The following is a 21045-nucleotide window of genomic DNA, read 5'->3' on the forward strand; positions in this document are numbered from 1 at the left end:
TGTGAAAGATGGTGTTGTCCATTGTGTAAAACAGTTGCCTGGGATGCAGAAGATTTGAGTTCTGTTCCCCATTGAGCTGCTGTATAAGTCACATAATCTCTTTTAGAAAGTTTTTGTATTCCTTTTCCCACAACTTGGGTAAATTTATTAGATCTCTGTTATTACAACAGTGGCTTATTCTTCCCCATCTGCAAAATGAGAATAATTATGTTTATCCACCCTTTCCCAAGGTGCTTTGAGATCTACAGCTGGAAGGTGCTAAATAAGTGCTAAGTATTATTATCTCCTTTGTAATATACTTTGAGATATATAAATGAAAAGTGCTACATAAGAAATAGATTTTGTTATTATTTTATTATATGATTAACTTGAAAGGACACTTCATACATTTTCCCCTGATACTATAGACTGGATTTCCCAAATTTTGAGGCTGCTTTCCCTCCTTCACACCTCTGGCAACCTCTGGCCTTTCTTCTCCCAGGACCAGTTCTACAGGTCACTTTGGCCACTTCCCAGCATCTCTCCTGAGCCTGTAATTGCACAGCTGTTTCCCTACTGACCTGCTTTCCTTCTCAGCTCTGCTCATGGCCACTACCTTGGCCTGGCTCTCCCAGACTTCAGCTGCCATCGTGCTCTTCTTCCTGGCTCTGCCTGCCCACAGCAAGTTCTTGGCTGGTTCCTCCAGTTTTTTACTTGCACTCTGGCATTGTCTCCTGTCTGTCACTTTTGTCCATGATGCAAAACCGGTATACGTATCACTGCTGCTACAATGACCCACAACACACCTTTCAAGATCCATGAGTCCTACACAAACCTATCACAACATCCAATACACTATGTGCCCCAATAACAACTATGTGGGTGAAACCAGACAATCAATACACTCTCAAATGAACTCTCACAGAAAAATGATAAGACAAAGACACCACATCACCTGTGGCTGAACACTTCACAAAGCGATCACTCTATATCTGACTTTTCAGTCCTCATCCTCAAAGGAAAGCTGCATAACACTTTCAAAAGACAAACCTGAGAGCTTAAATTCATAACTCTGCTAGATGCTAAAAACCATGGACTGAACAGAAACATTGGATTTATGGCTGATTACAACAATTAGTAACACACTAAACACCAGAGCGCCCCTCCACCCCACCCTACAAGCTTTTTCTCCTTCCCCCTCCCCCACCCCCGTGACTGGAGAGGTGTTAATTGGCCACTTCACCTTGAATGGTCCCTTGCAATATGTGTTAAATATAAGATGGAACAAATTGTTATCTGTGGCACTCTCTCACTAACAACGTAAAGCAGTGCTCTAACGTGGCTGTGTAGTCATGGCATCAGTGCTGGGAGAGAGCTCTCAAGCATTGTAAAAAAAACCACCCCCATGAGGGGAGTAGCTACCAGCGCTGGTGCACTGTCTACACTGCCACTTTTCAGCGCTGAAACTTGAATTGCTTGGGGTGTGTTTTTTCACACCCCTGAAGAAGAAAGTTTCAGTGCTGTAAAGTGGCAGTGTAGACAAGGCCTAAGTACATGTCCCAGACCTGAAGAAGGGCTCTGTGTAAGTTGGAAAGCTTGTCAACACCAACAGAAGTTGTTCCAATAAAAGATATTACCTCACTCTTCTTGTCTCTGTAATATCCTGGGACTGACACTATAGGAGTGCATACTTACTGTTCCTGCTCATAATGGTTCTTCTAGGTGCTACCTATTGGTTAAGTTCTGATGTGGGCCCCTGGCTACCTTGTGGTGACCAGTGACTCAATCATTATCCTCCAGGTCATTGTAGTGGGTGCAGGGCATCCAGTAATGAACAAACAGAAAAAAACAGATGCAGTTGTGCTGCAAAATTTATTTTAGGAAGTCGAAAGCTTCCAGTTCTGCTTTTTGACTGTCTCAAACCCAGGGGACATTTAAGAGAAATATTTCTACATCATTGCAGACAAGTTAGTGTTTCCTGCTGAGCAGAACTATGGGCTTTTTATAGTTTTTTGGGTGTGCTATTTTCATAAGATATAGGGCCATCAAATTGGTTTGGATTTTTTTTTACACATCTTATCCCTTTTGATGACTACAGGCCTTTCTGTCACTTCAAAAAGAATTCCAGATTAAATTTAGAATTCTTAATTGGCATGCATGTAACTGGCATATTGGGAAATCTAAGAAGATCTTTTCTGAAATATACATTTTAAAATTGGATAACTAAAGAGCTGGGTATTATTATGATAACTGTAGTTATCCCAATTTCAGGAAGTAGCTAATATTTCTGAGCTGTGGCTATTACTTATTTTTATTACAATAGCACCCAAAATATGCTAAACTCTACACAGGAAAAAGGGCCAGATTTTAGTTGTTTGAGCATTGGCCTGCTAAACCCAGGGTTGTGAGTTCAATCCTTGAGGGGATCATGTAGAGATCTGGGGCCAAAATCTTTCTGGGTATTGGTCCTGCTTTGAGCAGGGGATTGGAATAGATGACCTCTTGAGATCCCGTCTAACTCTGGTATTCTATGAGTCTATGAGGAGTAAATCTGTGGTTTCATAGGAGCTATGCTGATTTATACCATCTGGGAATCTGGCCCACAGTCTCTGCCCAAATCAGTTTACAATCTAAAAGACACACAATCTAAAGTGTGGTTGCCAGGGCTACAACAGAGAAAACAGTCAGGATGATGTTAGGCATGTGTGTTGTATTTCTGTGCCATGCTTATTTGACTGGGTTGTTTGTGGGTGGAAACTATCCCACTGTCCCTCTAACTAGTTTTTGTTAATTCCCGACTAAAGGCTCTCTACAGGCTCATTATGATAATTGTTTTTTATTCAAACCCACTAAAATCCTACCTAAACTCTCCCATTCCTCATGATCACCCTCCTCATGCCTTCAACCCAGCCTTTCGCCCTGTGTCCTAGCTACAGAATTAAGTGACTAATGCCTTCATGATGTCCTGGACTGCAAAGTGTGATGGTGATCTGATGGGAGCAGGGGACATGTCTAGAATATCTGTTGCACAATCCAAAGGCACATACAATTTGCCTGTTTTTGGATTTTGTTCCAAACTCAAAACACATCCTGTCTTCAGACATCACCGGCATGGTGCTCTGTTCTATTCAATGATGATAACAGTCAGCTGCATGTATGTGTGTTCTTTCTGTGTGCTGTCCCAGCTCTGCGCAGATAGCTGGCACAGCAGATCTTGAGCAAACCGCCCAATGACCACAGACTCTAATGAGGTACGAAGGCACCTGGCCAGGTTTATTGTCAAACAACACGCAGTCTCTAGCTCCCTGGATCAGATGTCTACAGTTCTGCTAGCACGTATGTGCTCCCTGACAATGGACCGGCTCAGTCAGTGGTGGGATTTGCCACTGCCCCCTAAACCAGACAAAGACTTCCGCTCAGGGATGCATTCTTATACAGGTACTGAGACAGACCCAGGCCAGTGTGGTACAGGAGTCTGGTAGAGGGCAAATATACTGGTCACTGGATGAGTAGTTTTCTGTTCCCTGAGTGACCAGAGCAGGGGCTGCACACTAGAGTAATCAGGAACCTGCTAGAACCAATTAAGGCAGACAGGCTGATTAAAACACCTGCAGCCAATCAAGGCAGGCTAATCAGGGCACCTGGGTTTAAAAAGGAGCTCACACTCCAGTCAGGTGAGGGGGAGCTAGGGGAGAGGAAGTGCATGTGAGGAGCTGGGAGCAAGAGGCACAAGGAGCTGAGAGTAAGAGGCTGTGCTGCTGGAGGACTAAGGAATACAAGTGTTAGCAGACACCAGGAGGAAGGTCCTGTGGTGAGGATAAAGAAGGTGTTTGGAGGATGCCATGGGGAAGTAGCCCAGGGAGTTGTAACTGTCATGCAGCTGTTACAGAGGATACTATAGACAGCTGCAATCCACTGGACCCTGGGCTGGAACCCAGAGTAGAAGGCAGGCCCGGGTTCCCCCCAAACCTCCCAACTCCTGATCAGACACAGGAGGAGTTGATCCAGACTGGGGGGAAGATCACTGAAGTGAGCAAATCTGCCAATAAGCACAGGACCCACCAAGGTAGAGGAGGAACTTTGTCACAGTACAAACAGGTTACACATCACTGAACGCATTGAGGTACAGCCCCTCTACTCATTAGGGTGCTGCCTTTCTCCTGGTACAGGTTGGTTCGAACAAGCAAGTCTATCCATTATATTGTCTATCCATCATATTGTCCTTTTGACCCTGTCTTTAGGCTGGGTCTGCCTGTTCCTTGTTATCTCTGTGGGATGTATTCATACCAGGCTGTTCTGGTGCTGTCCTGGCACATGTTCTTTTAGCAGCCTTCCTCTTGCCAACTTCTGTGAGCAGGGCCTGCCTCTGGCTCACAGCTTAACTTTGATCTATGTTAGCAACGTCTTGACCATTACTTCAGCTCAGGCCTCATACTGGGTCTCTGTTACCAAGGGTTTATGTCTCAGGGCCTCATCTTACTACACATCCTAGGACTCTCAGAAATGTTGTTAAGGTGTTCTAATCTTGTGAGGGAATGGGGATGATTTATACATAAATGTGGTGTCAGTTCCCTGTGAAATGTGTGGGATTTGTGTTTGGATACTTAAAGGGATGAAAAATCAGGAGTTGTGACTGGTTCGGTTAGAGTTCGGGGTTCCTTTAAACTTGAATCAGAAAATAAGGTCTGAGGTGAACCCATAAGAGTTGAAACCAAAGATCTGCATGAACCCAGCAAACAGGAACTACTGAGTTTCACATAGCTTTAACATTTCCAAAGCTTTGATATCTGCAGCCCTTGATTTTGTTGCATATCTGTGTCTGTTTGTTTAAGAAGTTATAGTAGCTATAAGTTTATAAATGCATTTTGACTCGCTTCAACAGAATACAGAAATTGAGTGCAAATCACCGCTTAACACACACAGCCCAATGTACTTAGGCTCTGTGCCAGCAACTAAGTGGGTAATGGGGAGGGTGCAAATCACCCCACGATCCAGGGTGTGACACTGTAGCACATCTCTGCAGACACTATTAAGCCTCTGGGGCTTGAATGTCTGCTGAGTCCCCTCTACAGCACCAGTACAGTAATTTTTGGCCACTTTTCTGCATAGTCATTAAGGACCAGGCTGCAACATTTCCATTTGCATTGGCCCGTCTCCCTCTGTGGTTACGCTGCTCACACAAGCCCACTGTGGGACTTAGGGGATGTGGAAGAGATGGTGCCCATCCCTCATCACCAGGATGAATCTCATCTTATGGTTTTGAGTATTTTGAAATATCTTGCTGAGATTTTCAGAGCCACCTAGGGGAGTTAGACACATTATCCATTCATTTTAATGACAGATATGTGTGCAAATGACTGAGATTGGACCATTTCTTTTACAATCCAGGACCGTGTCTTGGGTAGTTTTGTATTGCTGGTGCTGGTAAAATAAAATTATAATTAAGAGATTGTATTTACAGTAAGTATTTTTTTTTAAATAAAACTGCTAATGTCAGTTGTACTGTTTCACTGACCGCTTGTTGTAAGGGAAACTTCCTGTTTGCCTCTGTTACCAGATCTACTGGCTTTGTTTCCGACATAGTTACTTGGTTCTCTTGAGCTACAGTCAGAAAGAAAGGGAAGTGATTCCTGAATTGCAGTCATGAAGCTATTTGAAGGGAAATATAATAGTTGGGAATGTAATGTGGAAATTCAGCATTTCATGTGGTTGGCCTTTGTGAATGTTATGAACATTTGCAATTAAAAAAAAAAGATGAAGGACTGATACCTGCTGCATGAAGCATGATTGAGTGTCAAATTTTAATTAAACTAAGTGCAGCTGCTGACAAAGTACTGCCAATGGAACGTACAACTTCCCCTTGGCATCTTCTAGAATTGTCAAAATGATGCAGTAATGAATACACAAAAGAAAATTAAATGTTGTCTGGCTAGTATTTTACATACATATGCTATTATAATGCTGCCTTTTCCTGGATCATTTTCTGTTGTCAATCTGGTATTTTATTACTGACTTTTGGGGGGATTTTTCAGAAGAACAATCTTTTTATGGTAGATCACCTCTCCTCTGATTTTGCAAAATGAAGCAGCTCTTCTGAAGAACTACACAGCTATCCTTGGATGTTATGCTTTGCTATCACATTAAATTCCTAGTTTTGACCAATGAGCCCACACCGTTTAAGGCGTATCTCTCTATGGAAGCCTTCTCTTTCGATACAGTTCACCTCTGTACAGAGGGCTTAACTGCTGCAACTTGTCCCTCTGCACAGGGGTAAATTTTACACTTATGGCTTGATGTTATGCGAGGCCTATTACAGTCAGTGTCAAGTGATGCAGGATCTTAAGGTTCAGGCCTATGAAGTGCTGATTCTGCCCCTGATTCAGGAAAGCATTTAAGTATGTGTTTAAGTCCATCTTTATTCAGGCATACATTGAAGCATATGTTTAACTGTAAGCATGTCTGTAAGTCCCATTGGATCCTAGTTATTCTCTTTATTAGACTGATTTATTTTTATGCTTTAAAATTTTGCCCTCAAACTTATGGTTTAGGATAGGTGCTTCATAAATTGTATTGTGAATACAGAACTAATTGTGAATACAGAACTGCAGAACTAATGTAGAAATGGAGGAGAAGTCACGTGATATCAATGCTGAGCAAGGGTGTGAGAGGCTCAGAGAGGACTTCCAATGCTAGGATAACGTGATAACATAGAAGGGCTGGAGGGATAGTTCAGTGGTTTGAGCATTGGCCTGCTAAACCCAGGGTTGTGAGCCCAATCCTTGAGGGGGCTACTTAGGGGCCTGGGGCAAAATCAATATGTCCTGCTACCGAAGGCAGGGGTGTGGACTCAATGACCTTTCAGGATCCCTTCCAGTTCTATAAGATAGGTATATCTCCATATACATTATATAACATCAGAAACATTGGTGTAAGGGCAACAGTTTAATGGATATTGTATAATTAATATGCATAAAGATCTTCTAGTGAAAGAAGGGTTGCTGTTCTGAGAACCTCCTAAGCCTAGACAAATTTAATTCCTAGTAGGGATGGGTGAACTCGTTTTGTTTAATTTCTTAATGTAACTTGAATGCTGTTGGCTTTGCATTTGGTTTACAAAGGGACAGAAAAATATCAACTGAAAAACAGTGCCAGGAAAGGGACTATCAAATTTGCTTTCTCTAATACATATGTAAAGCAAATTGCAGATTTGCATACACAAATATTCACATTGGAAGTTTAATTGCACTGTCATCCACTGTGAGAATAGAAGCAATAGTCTGTGATTAAGTTGATCAATCATAACTAATCAAGGTAGCTCAAACTGCTAAAATTCAGAGAACAGTTGATCAAATAAACGTGTGGAAAAAATTCACTGAATACTTTTGAGGTTGAGGAAATAATCTGATTGCATATATTTCACGAGAAGAAGAGAACCAAATTAATCAGAAAATGTTGCAACTTCTAGTTCAGCTCTACTTAAAATTAAGTTCAGTTTTACACAACAAGAAGTAATGACAGCCCACGAGTGCAGAAGGTTAAGATAATTTAAGATCATGTGCTATTGCTTTGTTTTAAAGCATTTATTGGTTCTTATATTTAGATTTTCAGGAGTGGTTTTTAATGCATTTTTTTTCATTTTATAAAATATCCTCAATAGAACATAAAATACTGAGAAAACCCTCTAGAAAAATGAATATTTCACATTTATATTGAAGTAATACCCATTAGTTCCAACTATGATGCTAGCTACTCTACAAACTCACAAGACAGTCCTTGCCTCAAAATGTTTGCAATTTAAGGCTCCAGTCTTGCAACTGGATCTGTGCAGGTGGAAAAGGTCAACAGTATCCACTAATTTTGGGTGACCAATTTGAGACACCTAGGGAGGATTTTTCTTCAGAGTACTTAGCATTACATAGCACTTTATGTTCAAAGCACAGCACCTATTGACTTCAGTTGCAGCTGGAAATGCTCAGCACTTTTGCAAATTAAACCCAGAAGTTAAGGAACAAACAATTAGTGACCGTCATTGAAGACTTTGGTTCAGGTGAGTTGTCCAGCGTCACATAGGAACTCTCGCAGAAACAGGATGAGAATCCAGTTCTTCATGGCAGTATTCAAATCTTTAACCATGAGACCAGTTTTCCAGTGGTTAGAGTACTAGCCTAGGACCCGCAAGGCCTGGGCTCAATTCTCAGCTATGCCACAAAATTCTTGTATGGATCAGGCAAGTCACTTCTTCTCTTCTCAAGTCACCTCCACTGTCCATCTGTAAAATTGGGATATAACAACACTTCCCTTCCTCACAGGGTATTGTGAGAATAAATACATTATACATTTTGAGACAGTCATATATTTCACTGATGTGGGGCCATATAAGTACTTTAAAGCTTCCTGCCTCATTGACTATACAGCTTCTACCATAATGAGGCAGGGGTCCTACAAACAACCATTTCCTTCACTGCACGACTCTGATTCATCCCCAGAGAAGGTCCACCCTGTGCCCTCAATGAGGCAGGGGTTCAGTGGGAAAAAATATGTGATCAGGTACTTCAAGACTGTATGAATACATATACACCAGGGAATCAAATCAAGGTTGCACAAGCTACTTTAATTCTGGCATTTCCCAACTTTTGAATACGTGACTTTGCAACCCTACTGTTCTTCTAAGGGGTGGGAGGGAGGGGTGTAAAAAACAAAAAACCATAAGGGTTTGCTACTTCATAAAAATGTGATTCTTTACATTTGCTATGTGATCACGGGCTTAAAGACATCCTGCTGCTTCCTGAGTGAAAGAACCTTGCTTTGCAGATGACTCTTCTTGACTATGTCTCTGAAGCACTTGTTTTCCACACTTAGCTGATTACCAGCCAGACAGGGCTGGAGGAAAGGAACAGCAGATCTGCCTCCTCCCTTCACACCAAGGCTGCAAAAGCTGCTCCAGCTGTGCCCCACTTAGTTCAGCCACTAAAGATGTGGAAAAGTCATTTCCAAACCTGTTTTCTGCCCTCTTCTTCCCTGGCATCAGCAAGATGAGGGACATAGGACAGCCTCTGAGAGATGGATAGGAGAGTGGAAAAGCAGGAAGGGGATACACAGGAGGGAGTGTGGGAACAGGTGTGCAGGGGCAGAGCCACAGAATGGGTGCAACAAGGGAAGGGTTTAGGGCTGGGGTGGGGTGAGTAAGCATTAAGCAACAGGAAGAGGAATCTGGACACATCAAGAGAAATTGGCACCAAAAATGAAATCCCCGGATTGATTGTTGGGGAGGCAGGAGAGAGGCAGTCTGTGTTACTAGCCTGCATCACTATCCCTTACTCAACAGAACACACACACATTTTGAGTTAAAAGAACAGGAGTACTTGTGGCATCTTAGAGACTAACATTTATTTCAGCATGAGCTTTCATGAGCTATAGCTCATTTCTTCGGATGCATAGAATGGAACACACAGACAGAAGATATTTATACATAGAGAGAACATTCTGAGTTAGTGTCCTAACTCATCTCTTTAAGGGATTTCACTCAAAAACAATAATAAACCATAAACCTCAGCCTAAATGTTTTCTTTGAGTTTGGCTATCCCTAAGGTTTCCCTTCAGGACCTCTATGTTTGCTCCCCAATTTCCCCTGGCCGAAAGAGACATTCTGCCCCCTATTATACTCTTGATGAAGCTAACTGGGTCCACATGTTAACATGATTCGAAAGTGACTGTCCAAATTTTGAATTTCACTGACCTGAAACTGCATGTGAGGGGAAAGAAAAAATACCATCTTCGATCTAGGCCAAATGCCATTAAAGCTCTGCAAGAGATTACGGAGTGTTTACTCCATTTATTTTTTTTCATGTTAGCATTTAAACAGCAGTTCTAATGATGTGACAGTCTGGCAACTTAACATTCTGACATGACTGCAGAAATTCAGCATGAGATGTTTACTGGTAAAAGATGGCTCAAACTACAAAGAGTTTCCTGACAGCAGGCTGTGCATTAGAGGTAATCAGAATTTACTTTTTGTTGATCTTGATTTTAATCAGAGATAGGCAGGCAGGCAACATGCTGTAGGTACCTTGAAAAATCCCCAACTGCACTGCTAGTGCTTGTGCATTAAGCTGCTTTTCAAGCTACAGAATGAAACCTGCTATCTCTTGTGTATTAGATTAGCAGCGAGTATCTGAATGTTTTTACTTCTATTTAAAATATTATCGTTGTTCTGTGGCTTTCCTACTGAGTATACTACTGAGCAGTGTATCAGTGCCTTGGGTCCTCATTCTTTCAATATATTTGTAAAGACATTTCTGACAACCTATGCAATAGCTTGTATAATTATAAACCAACTCTTGTATAATCATGCAATTTACCTATATGAAAAATTCCTGTAGTTGATTAATAATCCCAGAATTCACTAATGTAATCTACTGAGATGTCCTAGACATGAACATTTTCACTCTAGCTATTAAAAGTACATATATACTTAGCAGGTCTCTGCTGTACCTATGTTTACCTAAAGCCACACCAGAACCCCCCAAGCAGATTGATTTGTTATCTGTTGCACACCCACGAAGCAGTGATCTGATTACAAATAATCACACAGGAAAACCACCAGTGACGTACATTAATCTTTCAGAAATTGCAAGTGTGGAATCATTACTGGGAAGTTGGATCAGCCTGTGGCTATACACTTCAAAACACAAACCCACATCTCATTAACCTGGAGTTTTCCCAGCAGGAAGGCATAGATTCAAAGAAACAGGAAAAAAAGAGAGAAAAATCTGCTCTTTGCAGTTCAAAGCTGTAAATAAAGGTATCTGTGGAACATCCTGTATCTGTTCTCTTTGAGAATCATTCCCTCATCATAGTCTATAGAATATCTTTTATTTAACTGGTGTTGATTCTAAACTGATGTTGCATAAGAGTGGCTGACCTGGCCAGCTAGTGCATGGGGCTACCATGTGGGGTTGAAGTTTGACATAGAATCTTGATACTTCGCTCCCCACTTAGGCTAGCAGAGGTTGGGAGCATGCCAAGGCAGTGCTCCCTGGGTCAGGAATCAGTGTTCGTCCTGCTCTCCTGGGTAGCACCTACTATTTGCATTGGGCCCCTGACCTGAGATTCAGTAGAGGATTTGGGTGTTTTCTCTACCATGTTACATGCCAATGTCACTCCACTGACAAAGGATGAAATTAATGGCATTTCAGCCATCTCCACTGAGACCAGAAATCTCTTCATGGGGTTTTGCATAGTGTGAGTGCAACAGAGTGGCACTCTATTCTGACTGTGATTTAAGCAAGTGAAATAGCTGCTTTCTCACTGCTTCTTGTTGTTAAGACGAGGTAAGTCAGTCAATAGACTGCATAGAAACACCAACATTTTCAAATGTGTCCACTTATTTTGGATGCCTAATCTGAGATATTAAGGGCTTGATTTTTTAAAGAGGCTGAGTAGTCACAGCTCCTATTGAATTCACTATACTGCTTCACAAGTCATCTTATATTTTGTATGGGATAAGACATTTCTTAATGTATCATTGAGTAGACAGGATTTTCAACTCTTCTAATCATATCTATAACATAGGTTTGAGAATAATGTTTGGGACAGCCACCCTTCCTTTCAACACATGTTTGAAATTAAAAGGCTATAAATCAGGGGTTCTCAAACTGGGGGTGGGGACCCCTCAAGGGGTTGCAAGGTTATTACATGGGGGGTCATGAGCTGTCAGCCTCCACTCAAAACCCCACTTTGCTTCCAGCATTTACAATGGTGTTAAATATATAAAAAGTGTTTTTAATTTGTAAGGGGGGTCGCACACAGAGGCTTGTTGTGTGAAAGGGGACACCAATACAAAAGTTTGAGGACCACTGCTATAAATCATGAAGTATGCTATTATTTCCCCACCTGTTGTTTTTAATTTCAAACGGAACCTCTTTTAAATGTACTGGTTTACTAAATTAAGTGCATTTAATGTTACCTTTGCTTGATTTTCTTCCTCCTTTGGCAGTTTCTAAAACTAGCATGTGTATCAACCTTTCATGGTCAAGAAGATAATCAGGTCAGCCTTCACGCTGTTATCATTTTTCTGGTCTGTGAATGAGGAGAAGAAATAGATTTGAGTGGGTACTATATTTCGTGAAATGCCTTCTTTCTTCCGGTTTAACAAGCAATATGCTATAAAAAGGAAGCTCATATTATTGTTTAGACAAGTTCCCATTTATTCATCCTGAAGATTTTAACAATGGACAGAATTGCATTCTAATGATCAATGCAGTGTGATTTCCTCCTAAAGTTTGCATACAGTTTAAAAGATTAAAGAGAAATGCAATGCAATAATACATTTATAAAGAAAAATAGGTTTAATTACTACAAACATGTAATTATGTAATTACTGAATTACCAGGGTAAATTCAATACTTATGGTAATATGGTTAAATCTAAATGGACTTTTGGGGTGTTGTTATCAGATGTATGAGGATGGGAAATTTATCCCTTAGAATTTTTTATTGTTGACACAAAACAAACCAGCACTGAATTTATCCCCTATCTTTTAAGTGGGTGCAACTCTGAATTTAAAACTTGTAAACAAAAGTATTTTGTTAAGCTTGAACACATTTCATTGGAGTCCAGCTAACACCCAAGAGTGACATTGCATTGTCTTCAAAGAAATTCTATACCTTGTTAAGAAAACCTGCCTGGAAAGGAACACTTCAGCCACCCATTTAGTTTGCCCATTTCGCTAGAATCTTTCACCATATGTTATCAACCTATCCAACATACCAGCCACCCAAACTTAACATTGCCTCCTAAAATGTGCATATGTAGACACAGTAGTTGGTATAACAAAATTAAATGGTAACTCATCTGAAAATTGAAATCAGAGCTGTCTTACATTGATTGTAAAACAGTAAAAAAGAGGACATTTGAGCAAATATAATAACCACCCTTATTAATTCCTCTCCTCATTCATGCATCAGAAACATTAGAAGTGCTTTTACAGGAATAAGAGAAAGGCAGCCCTTTATATGAAAGCTGTGCATCTCTTGCTGGGTTTTAACAAACGTTCTCCTTGGTTTCAGTTTACATGGTTTCTTGCCTTTTAATTTGTTTTAAGTTTCAGGTTCATTCAAACCCATCTGTAAAAGGATAACAAATAAGAACAAAGCCATGTCTTTTTTTAAGCTCTCTGCATTGCTTACGGATTCGAAATATTTGTGAGGTTTTATTTGACCCAGAAGATGTCTGATATGACCAGCTATCTCCAGTGTTATTAAAATAAAACCCAACCAAGTAATTAGAAAGGGCTAGTTGAGAATGTTCAAAATTTGTAATTTTGACAAATTTCATTATCAACATTTTAACTAAATTTTAATAAAAATTCCATTGTTTTTTGACCAGCTCTACAATTAAGTTTCAAAAAATCCATGCGTATCCATATATACCAAAAAGCTTCATGTTGAGTTTTTGTTGAAGATATGGGTGGCCCAAACAAGGTTTTTGTTCAGAACTGCTGGATTCTTTTACAACTTTCAACGGGAAGTCAGCAGAGTTTTGCATGGGTTCAAGTTTTGTTGGGCAGCGATTCGCAGTCCAGTCAGCTATCCCCGAGATATTGCTGCCTTATTGTCTCCTTGGTAAATTATGTTAAAATGAAAACATAAAATAAGATGTTAGTTTGGATACCCTGTGGTTCTTTTCTTCTTTAAGCATCTTAGCTGACTTTAAAGGGCTTAAAAAGGGGCCACTGGTTCCCATCCCCCATGTCACTCTCTCCTGAATTTTTTATTTTCTTTCTTTTAGTCTGTTGTCAGATTTGCTTGTCCCATCTCTTCCTTTCCTCATAGTGTCTGTGATGGTGTTTCTGAACAAGAGACTTGAAAGTGCTGCCTTAGGAAGTCCAAATCCTGTGGAGAAAGGTTTGAGAGGTTTCCCCGCGCAAAAGGCAAAGGTAGCTGTGGGGATTTCTCCTCTTCCTTCCCTCCAAACCCCCATGTAGCTGCTTCTCTTCTCTCTGCAGCCGCTGACATGGCAACCAGTTCCACATGGCCAAGAGGGAATGGGGGAGCTAGGGGAACAGCTGGGCCACACATCATGTTGCTTTTCAAATCTGTTGGGGAAAAATGTCACCTCAGCTTCAGAGCAGCAGTGACTCCCACTCTACTCTGGGTCTGCTTGTATAGGAATGATACAAGCAGCAATGCCACAAGGATGGGTAGGAAGACTGGGAGAGGCAGGCTCTCCATTATTATTAAAATCTAATGGTGATAGTGGTTGGAAGAGAACTCAGGAGTTCTTGGTTCCCAGGCTTGTATTCATTCCTTTGGCTGGTGCTGCCTTGATGGTTGGTGTTTCTTTCCCCCTCCCCCATACTCCTCCCCACCCCACAAGTCTAAAAAGGAGTGAAGTCACATCCTGACTAGAATGAGGAAGTAACATTCATCTGATATGTATTCTGTATATCCTGCACTCTTGCATTTAGTTTGGGTAAAGTCAGACAACCGCTCCTAATCTGGATAAATCTAAATTTTAAAATGTTGAAGAGAAAAACTTCCAATGTGTCGGATAAGGAGAAATGTCAAAAACCAAAGGTAAGAGAATGTTATATAATAAAAGAGATACTTAGTTTGCAGAGCAGGTATTTTTTGGTGCTTGAAAGGGTTGAGCATCAGTCATTCACTTAAAAAAATCATGTCCAATGTGCACGCTTTGTAGCATCTATGAAAAGGTTGAACAGGAAAATCTGGTGTTAAATAACACTGATAGTGCCTCAGGAACTCCTAATACACTGATCTGTGCTTCATTACTATAATCTCCTGGCTCAGTTTGTATATATTAAGTTTAGTGTCTTCAGTTTACGGAATCTTCATTATGGAACTGTCATTCACAATGTAAAGGGACAAAGAAAAATTTGGAGGTGTCTGCTCAGAAGAGTCCTGCTAGTGTTTGCTTAGTGTTGTTTGCCTACTGATGTGTTGCTGCTGTTTTGACAATAGCTCCCACATGAGTCTCCTCTTCAGCCCATAATAAACGAGGGATGTAGCAGGAAAGTATGTGCCAACAGTGAGGAGGGGTGGAGGATTAGCAGATGTATTATTTTTTTCCCATTTAAACACAATTGCTGTTTCATAATACTAAAGAAGGAGACAGCATTTGGCAAACAATCTTTTAGTCGGCTGCACTTTGCTGGAAATGTTTATACTTTCAGCCTGAAAAAATATGCTAAATCAATGATAGTATATGACATTGTTCAACTTCTGCAATCTGAAGTTTGAGGAGGGAGATTAAAGGCACTTGTAGGGTGTATGGGAATGTCCTGAGCTAGGAACTGAGCTTCAATTCCTGTCATTGGGTGCACCCTGGCCCTTCCCAAAGTAAAAAATCAAATGTCTTCAGAAATAACTTACTCCAGGGTCTCAGGAAAGTACCACTAGCAGATGTGAAACATGAGACAAAATCTGAAATATCTACCTTTTACTTCAATTTGGTAGTGCCAGAATTTTAGCAAAGGGCTTCTGCGAGCCAGGGTGACCAGATAGCAAGTGTGAAAAATCAGGCCGGAGATGGTGGGTAATAGGCGCCTATATAAGACAGCCCAAAATATCAGGACTGTCCCTATAAAATTGGGACATCTCGTCACCCTACTACAAGCCCAGGCCAACATCTCACTGCTCTCAGTAGGGTGCCTGCTAGCATGTAGAACTAACTCCCCATGGCATGGGAATATGCCTCAGCTTGTAACACTCAGTCCTAAAAGATCATTGAAGACACTTGCACATCAGAAAAAAATTCTGTTTTATTCATTGTTGCCCTTCCTGTGAGACACCCCCCTTTCTACGGTCTGATTTATGGTCCATTTTGGTAAAGGAGAGTCTTTCCATGGATTTCAATGATCTCTGGATCAAGCCCTTCCTGATTCACATTTTGTTTTTATGGTTATATGTTTTATGCTGTTAAATTATTGTGATGCATTTTATAGGCAGTGAATTAAAGTAATGAACAGCTAGTTTTAAATAAATGGCACATGACTTAAAATAAGAAATGAGCATAAGAGAATCAGCTCCTTCTCATTTATGGATGGTTTTGGTTTTCTTCTCAGATATATTCATTAAGGGCCAAACACGACCCCCTTCACTTCTGTAGAATGGTAACTTTCTGAACAAATAGTCCCATTGATTTCATTGGAGTTACTCATGGATTCCACATGGCAAAGGATGGCAGAATCCAGTCCAAATTAAAATGTGGATAGGTGACCACTGAACAAAGGCTCTTAGTGATCAATATAAATATAATAATATATTAAATGGATACCCATGTTCTCTGTTTCAGTTGACCTGTTCTGCTAAAGAGTTCCATGAACATCTGTGTTGCTATACAAATAAATAAACAGTGAACAAGCAAACAAGGAGTTGTAGACTTACATCACTTTAATGAGAATGAAGAGTCCATACATTTATTTTCATTTTATTTGCCAAATCAAATGAATTTTACATTATCATTTATATCAGAAACTCAGTAACACCTTGTATAATCATACTGTTCACACATATCACCTCTTCTGTGATACTATGTAGTTCTAGAACTTCAGAAGAATTAGGCCCCATTGTGTGAATGTCTCTCAATGGAAGCATTTTGCTGAGCATCTGAGGATCATAGTATTAAGAATGGAAAAAGAACAAACTAACTCTAGACCATTGTTTGTCATACTGCATTTTGTAACTTGTTCTCTCTAAGCAAGATAGTTACCTAATTTATTCAGTGAGCGGTTGGGAAATGTACACGACACAAGTCAATGGCTTATGACAACATTTACAAAATTTCATAATGGATTTCCCTAGATATCTTCCTGGTTACCATGCTTTACCCAGTCAGCAGTCTATGTCCATTTATGCACATTACAGCCAGTCACATTTGTCATTGTTTTACTTTTGCACATTAATTTACAAAATTTCCATCACTATTCCCTTTTCAAATTTTTATTTCAATGTATCATGCATGTGTGGTCCATAAAGAATGTTTAATATATGGTATAGACTTAGATTGGTGAAGAGAAATCATGTGAGGATGGAGGTGGAAAGCCTTCTCTAAACAGTCAGCTGCCCCTATGCTTGGCTAATAGAGGTGGTTGGCCAAGCAAGTGCTCCATAGAGATTCTGGCAGCTGGCCCCCAACCTGTAGTGAGATGTACATCAGGTTGTGTGTGTGTGTGGATAAGTGTTCACTATGAAAAACTACTTTTAGGGTTGCTATTTTCTGGGTTATATAGAGGGGATGCCTGTAGTACTGAAGCAACATGAACTACTTTCCCTAAGTCAAATGCAAGCTGTGTGTGTGTGTGTGTGTGTGTGTGTGTGTGTGTGTGTGTGTTTACATAATACACCCAGTATATATATTCTATGTAACGTGAATGAACAGTCATGTCACGTCTCGTATCTGGTCTCATCCCAAAGCTGAATGTTTTCTTTGAAAGTTTAAGGAAAACCTCTTCTGCGTTCTGTGACAGTTTTCTGCAAGTCTATGTAGTAGTGTAATAGAATATCAGGTTACATTGTGATGGTGATCTCTAAAGAAGTAAGAGGAAAGGCCAGATCCTCAGCTAATGCATATCAGTATAGCTGCATTTACTTTCCTGGATCTACACCATTATACATTAGCTGAGGATCTGGCCCAGAAACTTGATATTTTCTGCTTTAAAAACTGAAAGCTTAGAAAATTTCAGAATATTGCAGAATACAGAACAGAATGTAGAAGGATCCTACAGTTGTGAGGTTCATTATATTTTTTTTCATGCCCATACATATCTAATTTCTTTCTGTCTAGGTTCTTACATGACTTCCTATCACTATGGTATCTGAGTCCATAATTATAAGTGCATCTACCAAGATACATTTCTCTCGCTACTCCCTCTCCCCGCCTCCCTCTAGTCAGTGGGGACTGGACTTTGTTTATTTTGTGTTGCTGCTGTTCTAAAATGTCACATTGTGGGCAGGTTACGGCAAAGAAAAATGGTGGTTTGCATTTAGCTTTGAAAGATCTGAGCTCTGTGGTCAAAGTGATCTCTCTGAGAGTGAGCTTCATGGGCTAGTTGTAGAGACAGCTCTGTCTCCTCTCCACACGAGTTTCAGCTACTGCCACCAAAGAAGTTATTTTTAGGGCAGCTAATGGGGAGGTGAGTGGATGCTCTTTACAGAGTGTGTTTTAGTGACACAGTTACAGGTTTATGTAAACTTTTCCACCAGCAACCCCTGTGCCTGTCCCCAGACAGGGAGAATGAGCGTGCTATCACAAAGGGCTTTATTTAGAGTCTGGACCCTGAAGTCAACAGGAGTCTTTCCACTGACCTCAGTGGGGTTTTGATCACTTCCTTCAAACTTTTTGCTATAATCTTAGTAGGCACCAACTGTATGTGCTCTGAAGTGATCTTTCAGTCATTTAGAATCATGATTTTGATTCCCACCCCTCCCCACGCACAGACCCACTCTCTGCCAAACCTAGCCAAGGGGCTATTCACGTGCAACTGGTCAGACGTCAGCTGTGTTTGCTATCCTGGTGCAGGGGAAGGAAGGATAATTTCATCAGAATGCTTCTACAGGACCTGACATTCCAATGCCATGCACCATGTGCAGTCTCACAAACGTATGCAACGTGAGTGTAAAATGCTAGCATTGTTATTAGGCAGTGTTTTACATCCACTCTGTACTTGCTTTGCCCAAGTGTGCATGACAGCACAAGGGGAAGATAGTGTGTGTATTCTGTACAGTAAAATAGCTTGTAAAGTGCACAGAACTGTGGACCATAACTGGTCCATCTCTGCCTCTGAAATGTATACAGCTAGGTAGAGAATGAAGGGATTCCTCTTTCTTCCTCTCCAGTCTGAAGTGAGCCTTACCTTATACCCTTTCCTTTGGACTTGGTTGAAGCAAGTTTTGTCTGATATATTTATTTAGGATTACAGCTGCTCTAGCTTTATGTTAAAGCTTGAAGACATTTTGTTGTTTCATTCTGTTTTCAAATATGCTTCACCTATGTGGTACTTGAACCTCCACCTACACAAGGTGTGAGACCACACAGAATCATGAAGAATATATTTTCCCTGTTTGTCTCAACATTTGTTCAAACTGCTTAATAAAGTCCCTGTGAGCTTGTTTGCAGGATACACTGATATTAATTTTCAGAGCTCGAAAGGTACATATGAAATAACATGGCCAATCTGATCTGAACTAAAATATTTTACTGTAAAGCTGTTGTACTCTAGCACTATATCACACCAATAGTTTCCCCCCTTATACATTTTTCTTGAAATCCCGGCTCTGGTGTAGTCGATGCCAGAGATTTCAGTAGGACCAGGATTTTACCCTTTATATGTGTTCTTGACGTAGAGAGTAATGCTGCAAACACTTACATAAATAAGTTTGCCCACAGGAGTGGACTCATTTCTCACATGACTAGTCCCTTAGAAGGTGAAATATTCATTTGCATAAGTGTTTGCTGGATCATGCCTGTAGTGTGGGCAGATGTTAAGCAAGCTTCCCAGTGCTGCTTTTTCTCCTATGGGGGTTTGAGCAGCATTCCGTAAGGGGAATACTGATGAGAGAAAAGAAAACACAAAATAAAGGTGCAATAAGCCTTAGCGCCCAGAATAATTCAAGTCATAACTAGAACTTCTGTAGACTAAGGTCTGCAGTGTAGAGATTGTTCAGAGTTAATGAATATTAACTAGGGTTTATCCTTGAGTAGTAGAAGTTCAGTTTTTTAATGTTGGTTCAAAGGTATAGCCTGATACGGTTGTGGAAATAGCAAGTTTTTATATTTTTTCAAAATTTCGAGTGCATAAATGAGCCCCTGCTCGTGTCACGGATGCTAATTTTCACAACCATGACTGAAGTGGTATTCATTTTCATTTGCATTACATCTAACAGTGATGAGGGGTGATGAACTGATGAGAAATACTAACTGCTATTCAAATTTATGCTCACAGGCAAAAGGGACACACAGTTCTGTCATTAAAGGTCTTTACTGTGTTGCCTGTTGTGGAAAGACTGTTTGTCAAAATACATTTGAACTCTGTAAAGTAACCAGAAAGAGAGGACATCTGGGATGTAATTTTAAGGATTTGGCTTACAGTGGGTCTTATCAAAAGAGGCTCATGTAAAAAGTATTCTACAAATAACCAAATACATAAACGTGTATACAGAAGATTGCAGGTGACATTTCAGAGGGGTATTTCCTGTTTCCCTCAGGCTTTATAAAACCTAGAACAAGGTTAGAGGGAACCATTGGTGATTTTTTTTTCTTGCTTGCATGGAAGGCTCCACAGCCAAAGCCTTTACTTCTTTTATCTCTAATTTTTGTCAGGCATTGGTATAAGTATCTTTTTTCACAGCCAACAGACTTTTTTCGTCTTTCATCACAGGCATATTTAGCAAGTTGTTTTCCCCGATGTTTGTCCAGGAGCAAGATGGGTTTAGGAACCCTGAGGTGTTGTTCTCTCCCCACAGGGTAAGACTCCAGGAGTTACTCTGATCCTATGATGAGAAAATAAGGCCCTGGTATGTCTAACATTCCCATGTGGATGCTCCAGTCAGAATGTCCATACCACATGCCTGGATGTTCTAAAGGGGCCATATTTGAAAACTGGGTTCTCCATCAAACATACACATGTGCACACCCTCATAAGCACAGGGAAGGCAGATATTCAGCTGATGTAAAAGAGCTAGCTTTACTGAAGTCAATGGATTTACACCAGCTAAAGATCTGCCCCAATATCCGTTTTTCTTTCATTAATTGTATAGAGTATTTGACTAATTGCAATATTGTATTTTCAGGTAACGCCAAATACCTCTGAACCAAATGTGAATAAGGTGTCTGATACCTGGAAAGTAATTGCTTGGAAAAGGATTGTCTGTTTTGGGGAAGCAGATGATGTGGTTTACAGTTTTTCGTATATGAAAGTGCTCTGCCAGTAATCTGTGTCAGAATATTCATAGTTCAGTTATCAGACCTGAAGTAATTGATGGCCAAGTTTAAGCAAGGATGGAATGGTATGAATGTATTAGCCAAAGACACCATCCGTTATTATAC

The 21045-nt window shown here is 40.5% G+C and overlaps 1 protein-coding gene across 2 annotated transcripts in view; it reads left to right on the top strand.

Annotated features, from left to right (window-relative positions):
- Positions 1 to 21045, top strand: part of SAMSN1 (SAM domain, SH3 domain and nuclear localization signals 1) — an 88748-nt gene that overhangs the window by 33764 nt on the left and 33939 nt on the right. The window contains exon 1 of one of the 2 annotated variants that reach the window (XM_030579982.1): positions 14448 to 14555. The exons of the other annotated variant lie outside the window; for it this stretch is intronic. Coding sequence (XP_030435842.1) covers positions 14499 to 14555 — 57 coding nt within the window. The 5' untranslated portion in view covers positions 14448 to 14498. Of the gene's footprint in view, positions 1 to 14447; positions 14556 to 21045 lie in introns of those variants that run through there. 2 annotated transcript variants of the gene reach the window in all.

This window comes from Gopherus evgoodei, chromosome 1 (assembly GCF_007399415.2).
Source record: "Gopherus evgoodei ecotype Sinaloan lineage chromosome 1, rGopEvg1_v1.p, whole genome shotgun sequence".
Lineage (NCBI taxonomy): Eukaryota > Metazoa > Chordata > Testudines > Testudinidae > Gopherus > Gopherus evgoodei.